The 13,142-nt window shown below is 37.7% G+C and overlaps 1 protein-coding gene across 7 annotated transcripts in view; it reads left to right on the top strand.

Moving 5' to 3' along the window:
* The window catches only part of XRCC5 (X-ray repair cross complementing 5), a 97,508-nt gene that overhangs the window by 16,656 nt on the left and 67,710 nt on the right, over positions 1-13,142 (top strand). For all 7 annotated transcript variants that reach the window (XM_084999040.1, XM_084999044.1, XM_013984470.3 and 4 more), the window contains 4 exons: positions 1,120-1,234; positions 2,407-2,545; positions 5,745-5,857; positions 12,564-12,626. In XM_084999040.1, the coding sequence (XP_084855166.1) occupies positions 1,120-1,234; positions 2,407-2,545; positions 5,745-5,857; positions 12,564-12,626 (430 nt within the window). The remainder of the gene's footprint in view (positions 1-1,119; positions 1,235-2,406; positions 2,546-5,744; positions 5,858-12,563; positions 12,627-13,142) is intronic.

The following is a 13,142-nucleotide window of genomic DNA, read 5'->3' on the forward strand; positions in this document are numbered from 1 at the left end:
CAACACTGGACCAGACTTGTCCTTGTCTGGAAGATATTAGGGGAGCATGGCTTCTCTTCTAGTTGGGGAGGTTCAAATCTACTGCAGAACTCATCCAGTTGTTCTCAGGTGTTACATATAAGATGTTGATCTTTAGAACTTCCTTTGGAACAGAATCCAAACCTCTTGATGATTTTAGATGTGATTCATACACAAGCTAGCAGTGTCCCATGAGACACATGTGACCTGGTTTCAGACCCATCCCTTCCCCAGTGACTCCAAAGCCAAGGTGTACCATAAGCTTTGGGGCACCGTGTCAGGGAGAATATCTACTATTCACTGTGAATTATTTCTCAAAATTGGAGTCACTTGAGGCCTTTGTGTCCACAACTCAGCGTCAGATAATCCTTAGGGAATATCACAAATTCCACCTATCTCTTGTAATTTTCTGTTATTTTGTTGTTGTTGTTGTTGTGTTTGATTAGGGATCAGATGAAAATAGAATTGGTCTTCCCTAGTATTCAAAGGATGTAGTACTCCATGTTGTATTCGCTGTTTCTCAGCTCCCATTCCCTGCCTGGTTAGAAACCTAGAGTTAATTGCTTTTCTTTTAAGACTGAATATAGACTGTTATGTTCCTTTATGCCCTGGAGAGTCACTTTTCTTCATTGTATGTATATACCTATTATGTCTTTTAACTAAAGAATTATAGAGTTGTGAACAGTGATGTAATAGGATCGTGCCCACCCTTTGATATCCTAGAGCAGAGCTTTTAGTTCTCAGGTCCTTGGTTTTCAGGGAGTTGGTATGTGCAGACTCCTTTATGAATGTGCTTTTATGATAGCCTCACACTGTCCTTGGTCCTGAATGTTAGGAACAATTGGCTGAGTTCAAAGAGAAGATTGAATAAGGGAACGTAGAGAGGTTCCTTTTCACTTGCCTTCCTCCTAGGCCAACTCATTTGTATTCTGGCTCTCTCCCCACTGGTGGTTGCCACAAATGTCCCTTGCCATCCCCTGTTGTTCCTCTCTTTATGATCAACAGCACCTCACTTCTCATTTGAGAAAACTAAATGCAACATCCAGCACAGGTTAACATTTTTAATTTGTTGCTTTCATCATACATTTTCCTTTATTAAAGTGAGAGTCTGAGACAACTGTGCATCTTTAAGAAAATTGAGAAGCATTCCATGCCCTGGCCTTGTCAACTGACCATTGGCTCCAATTTGTCTATAAGGATTGTGGCTTACAAATCGGTAAGTGGTAGGTAATCATTTTTTTATAGAAATGTTACCAGGCAGACAAAAATGCTTATATAAGGAACTGACAATTCATGTGTGGGTTACTCAGAACCATAATTATTGCTTCTTTTAACTGCTCCCTGTTCATTTCATCTCTATTTAGTTTTTATGTAAAAGGCAGGCTAGGAGAGGAAGTTTTAAGAATTGTCTGTAATAGAAGTTGATTCCATGCTCTTTCTCTCCATTGACAGTTGATGGTTAATCATGAGTTTCAGCCTTTCTCTCAAACTCTTTTTTAAAGAAAGAAAATGAAAAGCATTAAGTTGTGTCATTGTAGAATTCTAGCAGAAAGACAGATATACTCCAAAGTTCAGAGTTTTGAAAACTCTGTCATATCTAATTCAGTTATTAATGATCTGGTAGCAGTAGCATTTCTGAAATATCAAAAGATATTGACTTGTTAGTGTGAAATTGCCCTTTGTAATATATGTACATTTGTACTTCTCAAAATGAATTGCTCTTGGTAATTATTTGATGAAATTCCAATTTGAGTATGTCTCTGATCCATGCCTCTGCATGACCCTCCTCGCTTTTTTCTTCAAACATACAAAATAAACATATAAAAATTTTAAATATATAAAATGTTCAAAATATAAAAAAATGTCCTGTATAGTCAGACTTTTTTGTTGTTTTTTGCTTAATGCCAAAACATGCCACATGCCTGAAAACCATGGGGACACTTCTTTATTTTGGGTTCCATCAAGGTTTAGCATAATGGGAATGAGAATAGAGTCTCCTTCCTTTCTTTTTTATAGTTTATTTTTTTCATTTTTTTCCATTATTTCTACTGCTAGACTGCTTTCCCTTTCTTCTTTATTGGAAAACTATAGTAACAAAATGTAAGATTCGCTCTTACTAGACAGACTGAGGGTTTTGCATAAAAAGTGTTGGCATACCTACGGATATAAATATTTATTTATGGATTATCCTGGGGGGAAATAAAATGTAGAAGGAATTATAAAATAAACAGAAACTTCTACAGTAGGCAGGAGACCATAAAACAGGATAGCTAGATTAATTGTTTTGGGTTCTTTTCTGTAAAGGAGAGAAGATAGTAGGTGTTCATCTTTTGTCAATCAGAATCCTAGCTTTCCTTGTTTTCTCTTTATTTTTCTTTTGGAAATCAGATTCTACAGGAGAAAGTTAAACAGTCTTGGACAGCTGTGGATGCAAGAACCCTAAAAAAGGAAGATATACGAAAAGAAACAGTTTATTGCTTGAATGATGATGATGAAACTGAAGTTCCAAAAGAGGATACTATTCAAGGTATTATGTCAATCAGAGTTTCACTTTTGTCTAGAAGATTTTCTTCTAGATGATATGAGGCGACTAGGTTTTGTATTATTATTTGTTTAGAGACGTACCTGTTTGAAGGGATCATGAGACACTGGGTCCTTTAGTTAGGATGATTCTGAGGCAGGTGTATCCTTGGGCATTCCATCTCTCTGGGTTTTAAGTGTCTTAAGGGACAGGACTTAGTACTTGACTTTGTTTTAAAGTTTGAAACTTACTAGCTTGGAGAATGCTAATATTAATGTGACCATAGCAGATTTTGTGTTTATTTTATCTTTGACTTCCAGGGTGGTCGTTTTTCTGGGTGCCAATTTCAGGTCTTATATCCTGCCAGATTGGCTCCCTTAAGGTAATTTAGGGGGTAAGAAAAATTCTTTCTGTTTGTTATATTGCTTTATGTTCACTAGGATCTTTATAGCTGTACTTCATATATTTATCCCTGTTCGATCTATATAGTGTATCTAGATGGCATCTCTATCCAGAGGGCTTAGAAACTGGCTGAGAATGTCTGGATGTTCAAGAATTAAATGATAAGATACCAAATGATGGTTAAGTTAGAAATGTGATATCTCTCAGTCAACTCAGTACTGTAGTACAGCTGAGAACAGAAATTTTGGACTCAGACCTTAGGCTCCTTTGCTGGCTGGTCATTCAATCCTGGTATAATGACTGGCTCATAATAGAAAGAATAGCGTGATTAAGGGTAAAAGACCAGCAAAGTAGAGGGCCTTCTCAGCGATACTGAGTAGTTGGGTTGGTGTGTTGGGCATATGCAGATTCATACTCCAGGGTAGTATCTAAAATACAACCTGTATTTTCTCTTTTAATCTTCACAAAAACCGGTGAAGTAGGCACTCTTGTTGTTTCCATTTTACAGTTAAGGGAATAGAGGCTGAATGTCTTTCACTGACGTATGCAAGGTCATGTAGTTAGCAACTAGCAGAATTTTAACTTGGGGGCTGTCCTACTACAACGTCTGTGTTTCTACATGCTGTTCTGAAGAAGGGCTTTGAATGATAGACCGAAGAGTTTATGCTTAATTTTGAAAGCAACGTAGAATTGTCTGTAGTTTTGAGGAGCAGAGCATCATTGGAGCTGTGTTCTAGGAAGATTAATAGGACATCTGGGTATGGAATGGATTAGAGGGAGAAGGGACTAGAGAGGAGGGTGCCAGTTCTTTTGGTCATAAACAAAGAAAGTAGCTCTGGTTATTTTAGGCAAAAAGCAAATTTATTGGTGGATCAAAGGAGAAGGAAGAGTTCAACATTGTTTCAGGTCAAGAGCAGAGATGTACATCTTTTCTTTCTGACCTTTGTGTAGTTATCCATATACTTCCTTTGCCTGTCTGCTACTCTCTACCCCCTAATATATAGCATTCTCTTTCTTAGAGGAACTAATATATGCAAACAAAGGCATATGGTTATATGTTGTAGTTTGTTCCATACTTTTTGCCATGAATAAAAGTTAGAGTTATTGATTTACCCTTTAAATAGATGAACCAGAAAACATAAGTCAGTTTTCATTAGAATTTTCAGGTAACTGTTAAATGATTCAAGTTAGATGTCTGAAAAAACGTTTGGTTTAGATACCACTTTTTTTTTTTTTTTTTTTTTTTTTTTCGTCTTTTTAGGGCCGCATATGCGGCATATGGAGGTGCCCAGGATAGGGATCAAATTGGAGCTACAGCTGCTGGCCTACACTATAGCCACAGCAGCGCCAGATCTAAGCCGAATCTGCAGCCAACACCCACAGCTCATGGCAACGCCTGAGCCTTAACCCACTGAGCGAGCGCAGGGATCGAACCTGTGTTCTCATAGATGTTAGTCAGATTTGTTTCTGCTGAGCCATGAAAGGAACTCCTAGATACCACTTTTAATTATCTGCCATACATATCCCACTTAATTTTTTTGTTGAAGTTTGTTGAAATGTTCTTTCCATTAGCTTTTTTATTTTTTTTATTTATTTTTTTGTCTTTTTGCCTTTTCTTGAGCCTTTCCCATGGCATATGGGGGTTCCCAGGCTAGGGGTCTAATCAGAGCCGTAGCCCTGGCCTACAACAGAGCCACAGCAACGCAGGATCCCAGCCATGTCTGTGACCCACACCACAGCTCACGGCAACACCAGATCCTTAACCCACTGAGCAAGGCCAGAGATTGAACCCAAATCCTCATGGTTCTTAGTCAGATTTGTTAACCACTGCACCACCATGGGAACTCCTCCATTAGCTTTTTTAAAAAGACATATGTGAAAATACTTGTTGATTAAATATATGGCCTCAGCAAAGAGAGAGGAACTAATAAACACTAGGTCATAGAATTTGCCCCCAAACACACATACTTCTTTGTTTCTTGGAGTGAAGATGTGTGTGCTTTTCCTTTCCATTTGCCCAAGGTCAGAATCCTTGGATTTTGATGATCCTTCTCCCCACTAAACATACAAGACTATACATTGAAAGGACCTGACCTTCCATAGAGCACAGGCCTTAGAACAGGGTTGGAGTTTTTGTTGTTTTTGTTTTTTGTTTTTTGTCTTTTTAAGGAGCTAAGAGCCTACATCTGTATGAATAATCTAAGTAATTAAAAGGAAAAAAAAATAGATAATCCAGACCCAGAAATAAAATAAATTTAAATGCAGAAAAATTTCCAACTTATCAGTTGAATGTTTCTAAATTGAAGAATTTTGGCTTCTTGCATTAGGCATTTGTATATCTCCAGCATACATTTTTGAGAACATTTTGTTCTAAAAATTTCCTGTGGGCATTTTTCTCTGTGGGTCTCCAGGTTTCTGAATAAATGTGTTCTTGTTATTGTGTTTACAAATCATGACTGTACTTTAGTCAACCATGGCTTATCTTTGAAGTATAACTAGTACATTGCATTTGCTACATTCTTTCTTCTAGGCTGGATAATCATTAAGGTAACTAGATTGCAGAATATGCTACTTCTAAAAATGTAACAAGATTTTAATTATTTCTGTATTGTATATGTTGTTTGTGGATCTGCTGCTTCTTTTTCCCCATTGATCATAAGGGGCAGAAATTTGATTCCAGGGAACAGTATATGAGGCTTAATCCGGAGTGTGCATGTATTGTTAATGTATGCTTGGGGCCAATTTCAGCTCGAGGAAAATGAGGCCCCATATGCTTAACAGATGCTCTTCTCTTGTTCTCTAGGGTTCCGCTATGGGAGTGATATCATTCCTTTCTCCAAAGTGGATGAGGAACAAATGAAATATAAATCGGAGGGGAAGTGCTTCTCAGTTTTGGGATTTTGTCGATCTTCTCAGGTATAGCGCTTATTCTGCTATTTGTAAACAAAACAAATGAGCTTTGTTCTCATTATTATTTGAGATGGTGTGCTTTTGGTTGGGCCTTTTATTTGTAATATGTATTTATTTCACTTACAGTTTTTCTAAAATGTGATCTAGGGTATTGCTATCTGATTTTTTGAAGATAAAAACCAAGATATAGTGAAGTCAGCATGAATCGGAAGAATAAGTTCAGTTAAAAGTCACTTAACTTTGCTCTTGGTCATAGCTCATGGTAGCCTTAAAGAAACGGCATCCAGTTCTTTGCTACTGTATTGCTTCCTTTAACTGTTAATGTATACTTGAGTGTTTTATAGGAGAGAAGATCTAATTTGGTTTTGAATGACCGTAGACATTAGAATATCATTATTTATGCCAGTCACGCTTCTTCTGATTGCTCACCAAAGAGGTCTAGGATGTGAAACTTGTTCATAAGTCATATATATATTTTTTAATCATTTATTTATATATATATTTTTTCTACTGTACAGCATGGTGACCCAGTTACACATACATGTATACATTCTTTTTTTCACCTTATGTGTTCCATCATAATTAACTAGACAGAGTTCCCAGTGCTACACAGCAGTATCCCATTGCTAAATGCATCCAAAGGCAACATTCTGCATCTATTTACCCCAAGCTCCTAGTCCCTCCCACTCCCTCCCCTTCCCCCTTGGCAACCACAAGTCTATTCTCCAAGTCCATGATTTTCTTTTCTGTGGAAAGGTTCCTTTGTGCCATATATTAGATTCCAGATATAAGTGATAGCATATGGTATTTTTCCTTCTCTTTCTGACTTATTTCACTCAGGATGAGAGTCTCTAGTTCCATCCATGTTGCTGCAAATGGCATTATTTTGTTCTTTTTTATGGCCAAGTAGTATTCCTTTGTGTATATATAGCACATCTTCCTGATCCAATCATCTATCAGTGGACATTTGGGTTGATTCCATGTCTTGGTTATTGTGGATAGAGCTGCAATGAACATGCGGGTGCATGTGTATTTTTTAAGTAGAGTTTTGTCCGGATATATGCCCAAGAGTGGAATTGCTGGGTCATATGGTAGTTCTATGTAGAGTTTTCTAAGGTACCTCCATACTGTTCTCCATAGTGGTTGTACCAGCTTAACATTCCCACCAACAGTGCAGGAGGGTTCCCTTTTCTCCATACTCCCTCCAGCATTTGTTATTTGTGGACTTATTAATGATGGCCATTCTGACTGGTGTGAGATGGTATCTCATGGTAGTTTTGATTTGCATTTCTCTGATAATCAGTGATATTGAGCATTGTTTCAAGTGCTTGTTGGTCATCTGTATATCTTCCTTGGAGAAATGTCTGTTCAGTTCCTTTGCCTATCTTTCAATTGGGTTGTTAGCTTTTTTGCTGTTGAGTTGTATAAGTTGTTTGTATATTTTAGAGATTAGGCCCTTGTCAGTTGTATCATTTGAAACTATTTTCTCCCATTCTGTAAGTTGTCTCTTTGTTTCCTTTTTGGTTTCCTTTGCTGTGAAAAAGCTTGTCAGTTTGATGAGGTCCCATTGGTTTATTTTTGCTTTTATTTCTGTTGCTCTGGGAGACTGACCTGAGAAAACATTTGTAAGGCTGATGTCAGAGAATGTTTTGCCTATGTTCTCTTCCAGAATTTTGATGGTGTCTTGTCTGATATTTAAGTCTTTAAGCCATTTTGAGTTTATTTTTGTGTGTGCTGTGAGGGTGTGTTCTAGTTTCATTGATTTGCATGCAGCTGTCCAGGTTTCCCAGCAATACTTGCTGAAAAGACTTTTTCCCATTGTATGTTCTTGCCTCCTTTGTCAAAGATTAATTGACCATAGGTGTCTGTGTTTATTTTTGTATTCTCTATTCTGTTTCATTGGTCTGTCTGTCTGTTTTGGTACCAGTACCACACTGTCTTGATGACTGTGGCTTTATAATATTGCCTGAAGTCTGGGAGAGAGATGCCTCCTGCTTGGTTTTTGTTCTTCAGAAGAGCTTTGGCAATTCTGGGTCTTTTGTGGTTCCATATAAATTTTTGGATTGTTTGTTGTAGTTCTGTTAAAAATGTCATGGGTAATTTGATAGGGATCGCATTGACTCTGTAGATTGCTTTGGGTAGTATAGCCATTTTTACAGTATTAATTTTTCCAACCCAGGAGCATGGAATATTTTTTCATTTCTTTACATCTTCTTTAATTTCTTTGATTAATATTTTATAGTTCTTGGCATATAAATCCTTTACCTCCTTGGTCAGATGTATTCCCAGGTATTTGATTTTTTGAGGTGCAATTTTAAAAGGTATTGTATTTCTGTATTCCTTGTCTAATATTTCATTGTTAGTATATAGAAACACGACTGATTTCTGAATGTTAATCTTACATCCTGCTACTTTGCTGAATTTGTTGATCAGTTCAAGTAGTTTTTGGGTTGAGTCCTTAGGGTTTTCTATATGTAGTACCATGTCATCTGCATACACTGACAGTTACCTCTTCTCTTCCTATTTGAATGCCTTTTATTTCTTTTGTTTGTCTGATTGCTGTGGCTAGGATTTCCAAAACTATGTTGAATAGCAGTGGTGAGAATGGGCATCCTTGTCTTTTAAATGTCAATACAGAGATACAAAATAGACACAGTGGGGAATGCAGTAATTCACTGAAGGCCATGGGATGCCGTATGCTATCCTAGAAAGGGTTGTTAAAGAATCCCAGGGAGTTCCCGTTGTGGCGCAGTGGTTAACGAATCCGACTAGGAACCATGAGGTTGCGGGTTCGGTCCCTGCCCTTGCTCAGTGGGTTAACGATCTGGCGTTGCCGTGAGCTGTGGTGTAGGTTGCAGACGCGGCTCGGATCCTGCGTTGCTGTGGCTCTGGCATAGGCCGGCGGCTACAGCTCCGATAAAACCCCTAGCCTGGGAACCTCCATATGCCGCGGGAGCGGCCCAAGAAATAGCAACAACAACAAAAAAGACAAAAAAAAAAAAAAAAAAAAAAAAAAAGAATCCCAGAGATATTAGATGAACTGTTCTTGAGGTAGGCAACCAATGAAAATGAATAAACAGACAGTGCATCTTTTCAGGTTCTGTAGGGATGAAGAGATTTTAGTTAGTTCTAGAAGAAGAACTCAAGTGAGAATGATAATAAAAATAAATATTACCCAATATAGCGGATTTGAACTTCTTCATGTTGCTCTAGCATATAGTCCCTTTATAATTCAGTGTTAGAATAATTCAGTGAGATTGGGGAGAATGTTTTTCATATATGTGCAAACTGTCAGATACAGTTTTTTTTTTTTTGGCTTTTTGCTATTTCTTGGGCCGCTCCCGCGGCATATGGAGGTTCCCAGGCTCGGGGTCGAATCGGAGCTGTAGCCACCGGCCTACGCCAGAGCCACAGCAACGCGAGATCTGAGCCACGTCTGCAACCTACACCACAGCTCACGGCAACACTGGCTCATTAACCCACTGAGCAAGGCCAGGGACCAAACCCGCAACCTCATGGTTCCTAGTCGGATTCGTTAACCACTGCGCCGCGACGGGAACTCCACAATTTTTAAGACTCATAAGCCAAAAACTGGGAGTATTTACTTAAAGTCAGTGCAGGTTTAATGGTGAGAATAAATACTTTTTGGAAGTTGAGAGACTACAGTTCTCTAACAAATTACACTACATATGCTTTTCTTTAAAATTATTTGCTTTGAGAGGCATATAAACTTAAAACTTGTGGTTATTAATGAGTCTTTTCATTAAAACAGAATTTTCATTCAGACCTATTTGTAGAAACTGGCCTGTTGGGAATTGCATCTGGCTAATGCCAGAGAGGCAGAAAAGATTTACCCAAAATACCTGCAAGGGTAATTCAGGACTCAGAAAATTGAAATCACTTGTGCCAGGGTGGGAGTTGGGGGAGGGGTATTTAGTTAAAAGATAAAGCAAGAGTGAGGTGAACAGATTGTACATTTTCTGTGTTGAAAGATGTTTATTAAATTAGAATTAACTTTTAGGTCATGAAGTACTTTCTAAATCAACTTTTTGTTGTTTTTAAGCTCTAAATTATTTTTATCTTAAGTATAATATCAGACAGATAATGAAGATAGTCATAATACCTGCCATTTATTGAGTGATTATAGTATTTCAGTCAGTATATTAAGCATTTTATATAAATTCCCAGTTGATTCTTACTATAACCCTCTTCGGTAGGTGCTGTCATATGTTCTTTCTACGTTAGGAAATTGAGATTTGGAGCTGTTAAATGACTGGCCCAAAGTCACCCAGCTAGAAGATAGTAGAAATGGCTTTTGAACTAGGTCTCTCTGACTCCAAAATTATGCCAATAATCAGCTATAATCTACCTACCAGATGGACAAGCCTATTTTTGAGTACTCTAATTTTTACATACCTTCTCTCATGTATTATCTTAACAAGTGCATACACATCGTCATAAGGCAGGTGTTCTCCTTGCCAACTAAGATGGAGTATAAGTCTGCACCATCGAATAGACTAAAAATTGTCTTTATTAATATGACATATTTTCTCACAAAGTGAGGGAAACCAACATTTTGGGATTGAGTTGGTTTGAACCTTTTTTTTTTAATTTAATGATTTTTATTTTTTCCATTATAGCTGATTTACAGTGTTCTGTCAGTTTTCTACTGTACAAGGTGACCCAATCACACATACACATATACATTCCTTTTTCTCACATTATCATGCTCCATCATAAGTGACTAGATATATTTCCCTGTGCTATACAGCAGGATCTCATTGCTTATCCATTCCAAAGGCAATAGTTTGCATCTATTAATCCCAAATTCCCAGTCCGTCCCACTCCTTCCCCCTTCCCCTTGGCAACCACAAGTGTTCTCCATGTCCATGATTTTCTTTTCTGTGGAGAGGTTCATTTGTGTCATATATTAGGTTCCAGATATTAGTAAAATAATATGGTATTTGTCTTTCTCTTTCTGATGTACTTCACTTAGCATGAGAGTCTCTAGTTCCATCCATGTTGCTGCAAATGGCATTGTTTTGTTCTTTTTTATGGCTGAGTAGTATTCCATCATGTATATATACCACGTTGTCTTAATCCAATCATCTGTCATGGACATTTAGGTTGTTTCCATGTCCTGGCTGTTGTGAATAATGCTGCAGTGGATGTTCGGGTGCATGTATCTTTTTCAAGGAAAGTTTTGTCTGGATATATGCCCAAGAGTAGGATTGCTGGGTCATATGGTAGTTCTATATATAGTTTTTGAAACTTTTCATTATATGAAATAGGTTTATGGTTTTGTTTTGTTTATTTTGAATTGAGTTGCTCTTCTGTTTTAAATTTTCAAGAATCTTTTTATTTTGTCTTCTTTCAAGTTGTTAGTGTTCATATCTAATTATAGGATTGATAAGAATTTAGCCAGAATTTCCCCAAATGTCCGGCTATCCTTTGAGAAGTTATCTAGGTGCCTTAGGAAAAGATACCATTCACTGTTCTTTAATTAATCAAGAACTAGTATAGATTCCAATAGGAGGGCTGATCTCTATGAATGAAGCAAACTAAAAATATAGGATTATTCTCATATTTCTTCAAATGGGGAATAGAAGTGAAGATGGAGGGTATTTAAATTATATGGCCCTCACCCCCATAGTTTTGAGACTGCATCTTCTTGAGCTGCTGTTCCTGTGAAAATGCTCACAATTTCTCAGCTTTAGAGATGGGAGGGCAGGAAAAAACATTTGAGAAGCATTGCCTATGCAGCATATGGTGCGTTCTTATAAAAGCTCCAGACTCAAGATAACAGAGATTGGAAAGATGTTGATCTTGGTTGGGAGATGCAAGTGGTTATAATATTTGGAACTCTTCAGTGTCCATTTTCTAATCTCTGCCTTCTCTGCTACTCTGGTAGTTAAGTAACTTAAAAGACACATAGTACTTATTTTTGGTTTAACTAGTTTCCCTTCTTCCAGTCCTATCTCTCTCTGATTAGTTCTTCACTCTAGTCTCTTTGTACTTCATCAGTGCCTTGTCATTGCCTTTAGGATGTGATCCAAAACCACTTAACTTTGCTCATAAGAGGTTTCTTGATCTGATCTTTGCTAATCTTATTGATATAACTTCAGCTTTCCCCTTGCACTGCGGCACTGTGCTACTCTGAAAGCAGTTCCCCAAATGTCCTATGTGTTTATGTCACTCCAGACTGGCTCACACTCTTATCTCTGACGAGGTCACTTGTGCCCATACTTTGATCTTAGTTCCTACACATCCTTTAGGTCTTGACTTAGGTGTCACCATTCGTAGAAGCCTTCATTGTCTCTTGCTGACTAAGCTAGCTGCCCTTCTTTTATGCTCCCATAGCACTGATCTATAATGCTACACTCCTGTGCACTGGTAGCAGTGTGTGGTAGTATTCCATTGCAGGTAATTTCATATTTATCTGTCTAAGCTCCTCATGACAAGTCTATGTCATATTTATTATTGTGTTTATCGTGTCAAAAACACTGTTTGACATAAACCAGGCTCTCATTTATTTATTGTGTTTAATTAATTTGAGTGTCAAGTAATAAGTTGTTTCTAGTACCAATGTACCAATAAATATTTTTCAGTAAGAGCATTTTGAATAGAATTTCTTAATACATGTAGCATTATGTTTTTTTTGTGTTACTTATCTTGGATAAAAACCAGTTCTTTTCCCCACTTATTCTTGTAGGTCCACAGGAAATATTTTATGGGAAATCAAGTTCTAAAGGTCTTTGCAGCAAAAGATGATGAGGTGAGTTGACAGTAGCTTTTTGAGGTAGTGCCATGGGATTGTCATTTTAAGTGAGTTGTTTGTGGCTTTTACAGTTTAAAATGACATTAATTCTTGCAATGGCAATGGGAAAACTCACTGTCCTTTAACTCTGAAAATGGAAAAATAATAAATCAATTTGTCATAGCATGAGCACAAGGCTTGAGGACATAGTCCTGCAATTGGAGACCAGGTGAGTATTAATTTTGAACAAATGCATTTAGGTATGGAAATCTCATGGTCACATGTTCAGGAAGGTTGGGGTCAGGTTAACACAGTCTTTTTCTTTTTTTTCTTCTTTTCTTTTTTTTTTTGTCTTTTTTGCCTTTTCTAGAGCTGCTCCGATGGCATATGGAGGTTCCCAGGCTAGGGGTCTAATTGGAGCTGCAGCCACTGGCCTACGCCACAGCCACAGCATCGCGGGATCTGAGTCTTGTCTGCAACCTACACTGCAGCTCACAGCAACGCCGGATCCTTAACCCACTGAGCAAGGCCAGG

Source organism: Sus scrofa, chromosome 15 (assembly GCF_054392235.1).
Source record: "Sus scrofa isolate SSC_HxYL_T2T_F1_AM1 chromosome 15, Sscrofa_HxYL_maternal_Yorkshire_Landrace_v2.0, whole genome shotgun sequence".
NCBI classification, from domain to species: domain Eukaryota; kingdom Metazoa; phylum Chordata; class Mammalia; order Artiodactyla; family Suidae; genus Sus; species Sus scrofa.